General features: G+C 36.2%; 1 protein-coding gene across 1 annotated transcript; it reads left to right on the top strand.

Moving 5' to 3' along the window:
- Positions 1-4,388: 4,388 nt before the first annotated feature.
- Positions 4,389-14,080, top strand: tmem26b (transmembrane protein 26b). The gene is made up of 6 exons (XM_007255123.4): positions 4,389-4,864; positions 6,520-6,616; positions 6,713-6,799; positions 7,790-8,007; positions 9,398-9,477; positions 13,358-14,080. The coding sequence occupies exons 1-6, from the start codon at positions 4,677-4,679 to the stop codon at positions 13,612-13,614; spliced, it is 927 nt and encodes a 308-aa protein (XP_007255185.3). The 5' UTR covers positions 4,389-4,676; the 3' UTR covers positions 13,615-14,080.
- Positions 14,081-14,152: the final 72 nt, after the last annotated feature.

Genomic DNA, 14,152 nt, shown 5'->3' with positions numbered 1-14,152 from the left:
CCTTTCCCATGCAGTTAAAGGTGGTGGTCATGGCTCTTTCCACAAAAGTAAAATTCTTTCCTTGAAAATGAATGAAGATAAAATTCATTTTCGCTATTGCTAAGTTTACATACAGAGGGGTTAACATTTGTTTTTTAGATAAATGGTCAGTAATATTTATTTAGAAAAGTATTACACATAGGCCATAAGGACTAACATATGGAGAAGTGACCATTCTTTTGTTATATCTCCATCCAGACATGTATAAAGTACTAGACAATCAGACTTTACTAAAAGTACAGTACAGGGACCGTGATGTTCAAGAGAGAGAACATGTGCATGGATTCTTTAGCTAGTGCTCTAAACAAAACCATCGAAGAGAGGCTAAACAGAACTGGCAGCAAGTCATTAGAATAGTTTAACCAATTTGGCAGAAAGGTTTACTAGGTAGTTAATCACAATCATAAAAATCCCCATTTAGAGAATGCCTCTCTTCTCTGCTTGGGCTTTGGTCTCCATAGTTTTTTCTCTTTTTAAACTGGTGTGCATTAAGTGGTCATATTTAGAAAGTTCAGAATAATCTTAGTTTTTTTTAATTGAATGCACTCAGTCTTACTCTCCTATGGCTAAAACTAACCCTGCAATAATAAAAAGCAGCTTTCAGGCTGCTGATGCTAAAAGGTGTTTTTAACCAAACAGAAAACTTCAATTGTTTTCCATGGACATGAGCATGTTACTTGCATTTGTGTTCCCCTCAAAGAATTTTACAGCATGCATAACACCAAAAACATTTGAAAGTCATATTTATTTCTGTAAGTCAGACAAAATTAGCCATACATTTTTTACACCCAACCAACCTTTTTTGTACTACTGCGGTACATCAGAAGGGAACATACAATAAAAATAAAATTAGCTAAGATGTAGCATGCTACACAAATAAATATACTTTTAATGAACAGCTCTCAGCCTGACGAACAAGTCTGTTTGTCAGAAAACAAAATTACAACTGTGGTAAAATCAGCAAAATACAAATCTTGTACACCAACACAATGGGTTGTAAATGTTGTAAATCTTAATCTTAATAAAACTTTCAGGTAACAGCTTTTTAAAACAGTATTTTGTCTGATGAAGCAAAAAAAAAAACAAAAAAACACAAGTGGAGACACTCAAAGTAAACCCAAAGTTCAGCAAATTACTTCAACTGTTTGCCTCAAAATGTACTTAAGCATAGACACACAACTTTAAACAAAAACTAAATCATTAAGTACAGTAACAGATTACATTTCCTTTATACACTTAAAAAAAGCATGTGTTAAGCTTCAGTTCAGGGAAGGAAGGGGGAGGGGGAAAAAAAAAAAAAAGGTAGTCCTCAAAACTGCAACTCAGTATTTTGTAGTCACCACCGCCACCACCTCTGCCTTCTCCTGGTTCTGGTCTTCTTTAACTCCACATCTTCAGAAAGTGATGAGGATAGACTGCCTTTTTCTACATTTAAAAAGAGAGAAAAAAAAACTTAGCTATGAAGCTATGAAGCTCTCCGTCCAAGACATTTAAAAAAAAAGGTTTGTTTCTTGAGGCTTCCTTTGCACAAAAGCCTCCCTCTGCTGCTCAGAATCTTTGTCATTTCAACTATTTGTGTTTTTCAATAGTGTCAGTATAGGAAATATCACTGCTAATAATAGAAATATGCTGGTTAAAACTGGTGTACAATGCTAAGTATTACTCCTCTGATGCACCTTAGCAATACAAAAAAAAAGTATTTTGATGGCTAAGTTTGTATAAATGATTCCAGAGTTATTTTTGGTGTGTTGTAAATACAGGAAAAAAAATGGGAATACTCCAACAGAATACAGATGGTGTTTTTTTAAGTACTTAAGTATTCTTAATAAGAATTTTGAAATGTGTATACTATGCATTAGTGTACTCCTTGTATTAGAACACCCCCATTTTTTGTTTCCCTTCATTTTTGTCATTTAAGCTCTTCAGTTCCAGTCAATAACAGGAAATGGTTCAAAATCCAATGTTCAAAATCCCCCCCAAAAATTACGAAATTAAACAAAAGTAATTTTAGTACTGTAGAAAAAGCAAAAAGAAAAGTGTATTTGCAAAGTATATTGTAAAAAAAAACTTATCATTTTAAGTTTGAACAAGCTAACAGTATACAAACACATTGGAAACTTCTTTGTCACTGAGGCTCAATAAAAATGCAGAATCCAGCCATAACATAGTGTACCAATCTTGAACTACACAGGACAACCAGTATTAGACATAAAACCTAACATTTCCAGTGACATGAACAATCATCATAATAAACTAATTCTTTAATAAAGTAAACTTTACCCCATCAAGAGTTATATAGCTTAGCTTTTAAACTGTTTTTGTATAGAAATTAAGCAACCTGCACTTACCTATAGCATTCTTGGGACACTCACAAACAGCACTAACTCTACAAACCAGCCCATTTATAGGAGAGTTTCCCGCCTTTAGGAGTGGAACATACCATTTCTGAAGTAGGGGCAGTAGGGTATTATAATGTAGCCTTATATTTTTAATAGGAACATTTATTTGTTTATGCTTTAGTGTCTATCTTAAGCTTCAGTGTTTATAATATCTGGGTTTATAGCCTTTAATTCACTATAAAGATTACATGTTTGATAATTTAGTTAATTGAAACTTCTTCAGTTGGATTGGCCTGGGGGAGGGGCTAAAACTTTATAAAGAGCCCCAGTACTAACGCAAGTTAGGAGTTGTTATTCCTGGGAGAAGCAAGCTATGAAGCTATGAAGCTATGAAGCTATGAAGCTATGAAGCTATGAAGCTATGAAGCTATGAAGCTATGAAGCTATGAAGCTATGAAGCTATGAAGCTATGAAGCTATGAAGCTATGAAGCTATGAAGCTATGAAGCTATGAAGCTATGAAGCTATGAAGCTCTCCGTCCAAGACATTTAAAAAAAAAGGTTTGTTTCTTGAGGCTTCCTTTGCACAAAAGCCTCCCTCTGCTGCTCAGAATCTTTGTCATTTCAACTATTTGTGTTTTTCAATAGTGTCAGTATAGGAAATATCACTGCTAATAATAGAAATATGCTGGTTAAAACTGGTGTACAATGCTAAGTATTACTCCTCTGATGCACCTTAGCAATACAAAAAAAAAGTATTTTGATGGCTAAGTTTGTATAAATGATTCCAGAGTTATTTTTGGTGTGTTGTAAATACAGGAAAAAAAATGGGAATACTCCAACAGAATACAGATGGTGTTTTTTTAAGTACTTAAGTATTCTTAATAAGAATTTTGAAATGTGTATACTATGCATTAGTGTACTCCTTGTATTAGAACACCCCCATTTTTTGTTTCCCTTCATTTTTGTCATTTAAGCTCTTCAGTTCCAGTCAATAACAGGAAATGGTTCAAAATCCAATGTTCAAAATCCCCCCCAAAAATTACGAAATTAAACAAAAGTAATTTTAGTACTGTAGAAAAAGCAAAAAGAAAAGTGTATTTGCAAAGTATATTGTAAAAAAAAAATCCTATATGTAAAAGGGGAGGGGGGGATTTTTCAGTAAACAATTAATTGTTTAACAGCTTACAGCTGGTAAGTAGAAAATGGAAATAAACTGAGCTTTGGAACTGGATTAAAAAATGTCTGTTTACAAAGCCTTTGTCTGTATTAAAGCAGTGCTGGAACAGATGTTACTGCTGTTACTCACAACTGTAGCATTTACACACTTACACACAGCACATTCACGCTTTCCTCATAATAACTAAAAAAAGACACAAACACAGATAACTCTAACTCTGTAACTGTAACTAAAGGAGAAGCCTTTTCTTTAGAGAAATTACAGATAAATCCAGAAAGTATTGAGTACTGTTTCCTACTCATTCAAAATACTTTTGAAAACTGTAGAAAACTGGTACAGGAAGAGGTCTGGCTGACCCACATGGCTATGCTTTTAGGTCTTAAGCTTAACATTGGACTAAGTCTCAGTTTCAGCAGTAAAGAGAAGAGTTAGAGGTCTGACAGGTGAAGTGCAGTAAAACAAGTGTACAGAAGTGTACATTATACAATACAAAACTTCTGTTTTATTTAAAACATAGCCAACTGTGCAAAAAAGCAATTAATACTTAATCAATAATAATAATAATACAAGGGGGTTACCATACATTTTATTCTTCCATAATTATATTAATTCTTATGGATGTATAGTTTATTTGTCTGGGCAGTATGACCTTTTTTTTAATTCATTCCTTATGAGTAAAACAAAATTATTATTTTTTAAGTCTATAAACTACAGCTAGAAAAAAAAGCATGGTCCCATCACAAATATTTGTAGGTTAAGTTCTACATTGGTATATTTATCTATTATCTTCCTTTCTTTTAGGTTTGGAATCCACCCTTCAAATCAAGTTTTCTTTGATTCTGTGCTTTGATTCTCAGGGCTGTGCTGGGAAGTGGGGGTGGACTGGGATGAGGGGGCTGTTCCTTGGAACTCGTCCTGAACGTGGAGGATCAAGGTGTCGGATAGCTCCTCGTGCCCTGCAGCCACTAGACGACTGAGAGAGAAAGAGAGAGCGGGAGAGACAGACAGAGACAGAGAGAGAGAGAGAGGGAGAGGAGTGCTCTGGACTGTGCCGAGGGTCCCTGCCGTGCTCTAAGGGTCACCGAGCTGTTGCCTGTGCTTGAGCGTCTTCCTCCAGCCATGCTCCTGAAGTTCCTCTGCGCTGTGATCACCAGAGCCCTGTTCATCCTGATCTCGCTGATCGGTGTGTGGAGGGTGACCTGGGTGAAGAACAATAAGCTCTACTGGTTTCTCACAATCCTATACCTGCCCCTCGTGATTGAGCTGATTTTGACTCTGAGGAGAAGAAAAGGGAAGGACTACAAGTGGTGAGTACACACTGTAAACGTATTATTTCAATATTTCAGTTCAAACTTTATCCATTCAAAGTAAAACCGGACATTCCTACTTATTTTTACTTAGCTGTATTGAGATAGGTGAACATTTGTGGTCATTTATATTTTATTTATACACTGTACCAGTCTAAAGTTTGGCACACCTTCTCATTCAGTGATTTTCTTTATTTATTTTTTCTCTACATTGAAAATTAATATTAAAGGCATAACAATACAATTAAGAAACACATTTGGAATTTCGTAGTAAACAAAAAAGTGTTTATCCTCCACAAACCTCTGATCTAAACCTGATCAACTGAGATGAGTGATTTTGTGATTTGGGATGAGCTGGAGCTTCACAGCATGAAGGAATAGCAGCAGCTATTGTTAAGCACCTCCAGGAACTCCTTCAGGATGCTGAGAAAACTATTCCAGGTGACTCTACCTAATGAATATACTGAAAATTCTGGTTTGTTTAACACTGGCTTTGTTTACAGAATAATTCCATGTGTGTTCATGTATAGCTTTAATATAGTCTTCAATATTAAATTTACAATGTAAAAAATCATACAAAAAGAAAGAAAACACATTGAATGAGAAGAGGTTTTCAAAATTATAACTGTACTGTCCATCCAAATGGAATCTAATGCGTTGAATCAATGTTTTATCATTGATTTAGTTATAATAATTTAGTTCATTGATATTTTCTTTATTCTAGATTTTAAACTGGACTAATTACTGGACTTTTTCATGTATTACACTTTCATTTAAAACAATAATTCATTGTTAATTTCATTTTCTGGAGATATCAGTGAGAGGATTTCACAAAACTGGATCTCAAAAAAAAAAAGATTCAAAGATATAAGAAAATAAAATCCAAAGATTTTATTAAATACTTTGAATGAATCAATGGTTTGTTGATAGTATTTTAGTAAAATATCACTTGTGTGCAGCCATACAAGCTTTATTTTGGTTGTTTTCTTGTGTGGGGCTTATAACCATTGTGCAAGATCTTGAAGATGACCAAATCTGCTTTATCTGATATACAGCACATAGGCTGATGTTTTCATTACTGAGGCAGAGGAGGGAAATCCATCTCCACTCACACTCAGAACAAAATGGTGACCACGTAATGTGTTTTTATAAGAAACGAAAGAACAATAGACCCATTCTAAATGTGGAAGCTGCTGCTGTTCTCAGAACAGTGGACTTGCTGCCACAGAGTCCACACCTCAGCATCGTTGAATGTGTTAATTTACTTGAATAGTAAAAAGCAGACAATGCAGATAATTGTGTGGGAGTGGGACAATCTCCCAGCAGATGTCTGAAGAAACATTGTGATGTAAAATGATGTATATAAATAATTAAAATGGAGACTCACTGAAATATCTGAAATTGTATTTATTTGTTGAGGCTTCTGTGCAATTCCCTGTTGAATACAGTATATGCTTTGTCCTTTTAGAATGTCTATGGACACCCTTGTAAATGAATGTTTTTAGCTAATTTAGGTTTCACCAATTGCTGCCACAGGTATGCAAATGCGCGCACACACAGCTGGTCTAGTTCCTAGCGAAGTATTGCCAACAGTTTAGGAATGGTGAGGATGAGAGTAAACCTGAGCCTACCGTAATCTATATGTCCCTCCACAGGTTTTCTCCTGCAATCTTCCTCTTCCTCATCAGTATCATTCCCACAATTTGGATTCTTGAACTGCATCATCAGCAGAACAGAAGCAGTGATGCTAAGGTACTATTAAACAAAAAGGGCAATTATTTTATGTTGAGTTATTTCATATTAAATTATTTACAGTTTAACTCTGAACTTTTTATTCCTTTTTTTCAGTGTGCGAAACTTGATTCATCGGAGAGCATCAAAGACATTTTTAGTAACTGGAAAAACTCCAGCTCCAACACAACTGAAGTTTTTAAGGTATGCTTTAATTATGCTTTAATTTGTGCTGTTTTCTACCATCACTTTACATTTTCCACAGACTGGTCTAGACTCGCCTTTGCATCCACTCCCGTAACTCTGAGGGGCTTTTGTAAGCCACGGCGACAAAGTTTATTTATACTCCTTTGCCCTGAATTGCTCTTGCAGACGCGGTTTACTTGTAAATGAAATATAAGTCCCCCACCCTTCAATAAAAACATGCTGGCCTCAGTGTCACACAGGCTTTCTTATTCTTACTTGTGGGCTACTGCTCTCATGTAGCACACAGTCGACTCCTGTTAGATTTCCCTCAGCGCTTTTAATGGAGATCATTAGGAGATGCTTTGCTGATGTAATTCTGACCTCAGTTTGCAATGTCTACGTCCCCTCTGTACTGCTGATGAGATCCCAGCAAAGCATCTTCATTGTCAAATATTGAATATTTCCTCATGTACATACATTCCTATATATCTATATACAAGTCCAACTTATCAGCTCCACTGAGCTTACTGAATAGTGCGCTATGTAGAGACAGAAGCTCTGTGATTTGCGATGCTGCCACTATGATCAGGAGATTGTTGGTTTGAATCCCGGTCATGCAGCTTGTCATCAGCTGCTGGAGCCCTGAGAAAGCACAATTGGCCTTGCTCTCTCTGGGTGGGTAGATGGTGCTCTCTTTCCCCACATCACTCCAAAGGGTGATGTCGATCAGCACAAGGGTGTCTGTGAGCTGTATCAGAACCAAGTCGCTGCGCTTTCCTCTGAGCGCACTGTGATGCTACTCAGCAATGCTGCATCAACAGCAATTTGCAAAGAGGTGCAGGTTGACTTTTGGTACACCAAAGTCGTTTCCATTGGTCCTGCTTTGTTTCGTTCTTATCTGTAAGCTTTCAGAGAATTTGCACAAATGCAGACAAGCACAGATAGAAGTACATAAAGAAATGTATATATTTTTTGCATTGTGAAATGATCCTTCCTTTTTTCCTGTAGTTTTTTCGGGACTCAGAGAAGATCTTGTCGTCGGTGTGCGCCAATGACTGGATCCTGGCCCTGCACCAGATCCTGCTCATCCTGCTGATCGTGGGAAAGTGGTTGATGCCCATTGGAGTGGGGGTCACCCGGGACGAGCTCTCCCAGCTGCTGCTCATCTTCGTGGGCACAGCTGCTGACATCTTGGAGTTCACCAGCGAGACACTGTCTGACGTGAAGTATGCTGGTTTTTTTTCTTCTTATGTTCTTTTTCTCTATATTGTCACACACCTACAAGCAAACAGTTGTCAAAAACAAGCAATTAATTAGATTAAACTTGGAAAATACAGTAATTTACAAAAATCATTGCACCATGGATTGCTGCAAAACTCAACATGAAGTTACTGTATGTCTCAGGTGCACATGTAAAAGATTACAAGTCTGCCACAACATGGCATAAAAATGGTTCTCCTGCTGCCTGATAAAAAAATCTCTCAGAGGCTACTTTTGGGTAGTTGTACCTCTTGTGGAGAGATAGACATTTTACACAGACAGACTCTCACTGGACTGAGAAAAGCAGGATGGTAATTTAGACTCTGTCAGCCACCTACCACTGCCTGTGTTTGCAGTGGTTTTGCAAACAAGAAACTTTGACTGCTACAGATTGGATATGTATCGTCTTTAGTAATACATTTTAGTTCTGTTTGGGATGCGACAGTGGACGGTCTTGTGTGGAACACTTTAGTATATAAATTATACTAAAGTTTATTAAGTCTGCTATTATTAATATACAGCTCTGGAAAAAATAAAAGACCATTTTTTACCAAATTGAAAACCTCTGAAATACAATTAAGAGGAAGATGGATGATCACAAGCCATCAAACCAAGCTGAACTGCTTGAATTTTTGGCATGAAGTTATCCAAAAGCAGTGTGTAAGACTGATGGAGGAGAACATGCCAAGGTGCGTGAAAACTGTGATAAAAAACTTGGGTTATTCCACAAAAATAATTAGGAATATGAACTTGTTTTCTTTGCATTATTTGAGGTCATAAAGCTCTGCATCTTTTTTATTTAAGCTATTTCTCATTATCTGCAAGTAAAGCTCTAAATGACAATATTTTTATTTGGAATTTGGGAGAAATGTAGTCTGTAGTTTATAGAATAAAACAACAATGTTAATTTTACCCAAACATATACCTATAAATAGCTAAATCAGTTGCATTATTATACAGTGTGACAGCCCTAGTATTAGCTGCATTGATTGGATCTTAGGCATATCATTAACAGTATTAACAGTATAGACTGTTCTACACACAGTGATTCCTTTGTGGACATTTTTATACATCAACTGCTGTTTTTCTGTTATGCATTTTAAGCCAAATATATTAAATCAAATTAATGCAACACATTTGCATTGATTGTCAAAAAGAAACCATGTCAAAACGCATCTTTTCAGCACTAGCTTTTCACCATGAAGCTGAGTTTAAGACTGGATAGAAGTCTGGGTATTCTCTCATCTCTCAGGCCTGCCTTACAGATTGTTTCACAGTTTCTAATATTTCATTTCTGCCACACTTTTTCTCATCAGTCTTTAACATACATTTTTTTATTTGTTTATTCATTACCAGAGATAATAGTCCACAGTTGGTCTACATTATTCTAGCTGTCTGGACATGGAGTATGCTGCAGTTCCCCTTTCATCTCTCAGGTATGTACCATCTCAAATTTGAAAATATTAATGTTAAAGGTAAAAAAAATTAATAAACTACAAAAATGTACTATTAATATTTGGACGTGACATTGGATAGTAATTGCTGAATGACTTGTACCTGTAATTTTCCGCAACCATTCAATTAATGAGATTTTAAATAAAAAAACTTTCTCAAAGTGACAGCGTTTTACCTGTAAGGGAGAAGAGGTGAGGTGCATTCTAATCCACAGGGTCCCCAAACAGTCCCCTTGTGTTCCTTACATGCTGATAATGGGATATCAGCTAAGGGAACTATAGTCAAATTTGCTTAAATTCCCTAACTTGGAATGTCCTGCAGTTTCTTAATGTAAAAGACTGAGCAACACATTGGCAAAAATCTTTGACCGCTTCTTTGCTTTCTAAAGTAACAAGCAAAATAATGTATTGTAGGTTTGTACCTTATTGTGTATTTACATTGGTAATAAATGGGATTTTATGTAGTGACGGGCAAATCCACCTTTTTTCATGTGCGCTCTGATTCTGATACACAATAAAAAATTCTACTCAAGTTCTTTATATATAATGTTTTGGTTTGTTTTTATTTGGCATATTACACATTGTTCAGGTTTTCTGCTTCAGTGTAATTAGTTTGTGGAAAGCATAAACCAGCGAAGATGGCCATCAAACCAAGCTACTCAATTTTTTTTTTGCAGACTTTTATCCAAAAGCATTGTGGAAGACTGGTGGAGGAGCTTATACCAAGATTGCATGAAAACTGTGATAAAAACCAGGGTTATTCCACCAGATAACAACAAATATTTTCTAAAACTGATTTAATTTTTTTCAGATTAAAATAGGTCAAAACAAAAACAAAATTTTAATCAAATTAACTGCTAATTTTAGCTAATAACAGTTTAATCAGTTACAGACTGGAGCTGCTGTTGCTATCTACTGACACGTTCATTACCTGTGGTTTAAAAGTTAACTTAAAAGGCCGTATTACTTCTGTATAGAGGCAGAGTGTGGTAGGGTTTAAACACTAACATGCCTAATATAATGGGGCAGGAACTAAATTTGCGGCCTCTAACGTTTGCCATCTCCAATGGAAGCCAGAGAATGATGCACTGACCTGTGAATATGGATTTGATTTTGGCCAAAGTTGTTGTTCTTTTTGCACAGCCGGTTACAGTCATTACCACCCACAGAATTCGGTGTCCAATGTGGGTGGTAAGGCCTTCTATAATATATTCCCAGTACACATGTGACTCTTTGAAATGAGGAATTCCTGAATGCCTGCACAACTTCTGTATTTAAATGCTTGTCAAAGAGATCAGATGCAGGTTTGTTTGGGCTTTGAATGCAAGTATCATGGCTCTGAATCTGATATGGGTATCTGCAGGAAGCCAGAGCTTAACAGTGTGATTTAGATCTCTGCTGAAAGTCAGTTTTATGTAAGGTTTGATGGTTTAGCTGGTCTACCAGCATATATGATCTGACCAAGCTGATCAACCAAGTTTTTGACCAACGTGAATGAGGTTATATATCAGCATGACTGAGGTGATCAGGCTGGTGACCACCTTGGCCATCCTGACATGTTTAAAGACAAAAAAATAAGTTAAAATTGAAAACATACAATATCCATGTCAAAGGTTAATGTGGTATACTGGTTTACCAGTATAGGGTGTTATGTTTTCACCTGATGAACAACCAGCTCTTTAACCACTTTGACCATCAAGAACCAGCTTACACCATGTAAAGAAACCAGCCACCAGCAAAAACTGGTCTTGAGCTGGATTTTTCAGCATGCATGTTAGAGAAAGTAGGGGACTCTGTGGAATGCAGTACAGTGTAATGGCTGTTGCTGACATAAACATCTGGACTATCTGTGGTAATTAGCAGAAATTAAGCCGGTATGTTGATCTATATGAATCGCCCCATAAGGTCCCTTACAAATGACCCATAATGACCTCCCCTGGAGAATATAGTCCAGTTCCAACAGTGTTTTCTGACTGTTTGTGCTTTTCTTGGCTTTTTATATCCACAAATTACACAAATTTAGGACAGTATGGAAAATGCCAAATTAAAAATACAGTGTTCTTTTCATTTTCTTTTGACTTTTTAGGATTGCAGACAGTATGAACCCAATATATGTAATGTTTTGTCTGTTTATTTTCATTTTATTTGTTAATATAACGGTTGCAGTTTCTGAAATAAAAGGGTGTCCTGCAATTTTTTGACTCACCCATGTACAGCCATTCTTGCATAATAGGCCTACAACACTTTCACAAAAAAAGTTGGGATGGGGCAATTCAGGGCTAGTGATGGTAAACATATTAAAATGTTTAAAAACAATTTTCCAGAAACAAAGATTTGAAAAGATTTGCATATTTAAACAATTAAACAATTCAAGGATTGTTTATGCAAGAATTTCAGTGCATAATAAGACCGTTTAAAAAAAGCTGTGAACACCCTTGATTTATGAGATCTTAGGGCAACAAGACATTGCTAAACCCAGTGCTGCACATATTACAAAGGCATGTGGACGAAAAAGATGCATGTATTGCACTGGCCTGCTTGCAGTCCTGATCAATATCCTATATAGAATGTGTGGAGAATTTTGAGACAAAAACTTGATGGCGAGCCTGTAGTGTTGCAGTGCGTCAAATTAACACCTGAAACACCTCATCGCTTGCTGTCCTCAGTGCCAAGCACCTTTTAAGTGTTGTACGTAGGAATCACAACATTATGAAGTGATAAATACTGCCAGTAAATCAATCAACCCATATTTTCACTCTCGAATACATTAAGGGTAACCCTCATTTACATTGCAGCTTGTAAAAGGGATGAACATATTTAATAAGAAATTAGAAATAAGTATAGTAAAATAGTAAAAAATAAATAAATAAAAGAAATACAAATTTTAAATCAACATGTAATAAAAATAGGAAATTTTAAAAAAGACCATAAGAAAATTTACGCAAAAAAGTAAAGAATTTATAAAATAAGAAATGAAGAAAAGATAATAGTAAAGGTAAAGTAAAATGATAGGAAATGATGAAATGAATAATAATGAACATAGGAATCAAAATGAAAACACACAAATAAAAAACTGAATAAATAAATAAATTCAAATAAATAAAACAATTTAAAAAATAAAAAGACAAACTCATTTATACGTTTGCTATCCTCAGTGCCAGGCACCTTTTTTGTTTGTTTTGTTTTTTTCCTCTTTCTTTCCCTTTTTCTTCCCCCAATTTACATGGCCAATTACCCAACCAACTCATTAGGACTCCCCCTATCACTAGTAATGACCTAACACCATGAGGGTGAAGACTAGCACATGCCTCCTCTTTTTGAACTGCTGCTGATACAGCATTGCCAAGTAGCATCACAGCAAGCTCGGAGGAAAACGCAGCGACTTGTTCTGATACATGAGCTCACAGATGCCTTGAGCTGAGTGACATCACCCTTTGTAGTGATGTGGGGAGAGAGCGCCATCTACCCACCCAGAGAGAGCAAGGCCAATTGTGCTTTCTCAGGGCTGATGTAGCCGATGGCCAGCTACATGAACAGGATTCGAACCACTGATCTCCTGATCATAGTGACTCTGAGCCCCCATGGCAAGCACCTTTTAAGTGTTGAGTAGGAATCACAACTTAATAAAGTGGTAAATACTACCAGTAAATACCATTCCAACTTTTTTGGAATGTTTTGCCAGCCTGGAATGATTGAATGACTGAATGAATGACTAAATGAATGAAACTAAGTTGAGTAGACAAAACATGCAATACCTTGGGTTCATACTGTCTGCAATCAAATAAAAATCAATAGTAAAATTAAGTTTAACTTAACAACTTTTTACAACTTTTCATCTTTGTCTATCTTCTTCCACCAACAGTGGTTAATTCAAGAGACGATGATGAGTGTGAGAATCAAGGCGACTCTGTCCTCACCAAACACAGGACAGACTTTTGGACTGTGGTGGAGACCCTCTTCATTCAGGACGGCCCTTTTCTGGTGGTTCGCCTGACTGTCATGATCCATTATGCGATCGTCCACCAAATGCTGGTCTTCTTTGCTATCAAGAACTTCCTGGTGGTGACACTGAACATCTACCGGATGTGGGTCATTTTTCAGGACTACAGGTCCATCTGAGTGTCCAGGGTGCACTTGCAGGTCCGTTCATATGACTTTATGGCCCATAAATGGAAATATGCTTGGTGTGTGGACTGGCAGTAGTTTTGATTGTATGCTGTCTGCTATTGGAATTATTTGGGCACCATTAATTACTTACTCTGATACTGTGACTCACAGCAGCGGTAAACAGTTGCACAATAAAACATTCCCACAATAGCATAGTTACAGTAGAATTGCTGATAATCTTGTAGAAACATATCACAGAAAAAAAGTTGATGTTTTAAATATTTTGTTATAAGATTAACATAGTTGCTTACATATCTGTCTATTCAGTAAAGAACACTTTAGTTTAGTTAGCTGAAGTTATAAGTAGTGTTTCAACCCCATTTTATTGAGCCACAATAATGAGCATACACTGACATATTGCTGTAGGAGCTGCATTGTCCATGTCAAAAAAATCAATAAATAATTAAATATTGCAGAATGTTTTTACATCTGTATTTTTCAGTCTGAAAAAAGGAGAACTCTTGTGTATAATGGACCTGAGGTGTAGTGA

This window comes from Astyanax mexicanus, chromosome 15, assembly GCF_023375975.1.
Source record: "Astyanax mexicanus isolate ESR-SI-001 chromosome 15, AstMex3_surface, whole genome shotgun sequence".
Taxonomy (NCBI): domain Eukaryota; kingdom Metazoa; phylum Chordata; class Actinopteri; order Characiformes; family Acestrorhamphidae; genus Astyanax; species Astyanax mexicanus.
The sequence above is the reverse complement of the archived record's forward strand: the minus strand, read 5'-3'. Positions and strand labels throughout refer to the sequence as shown.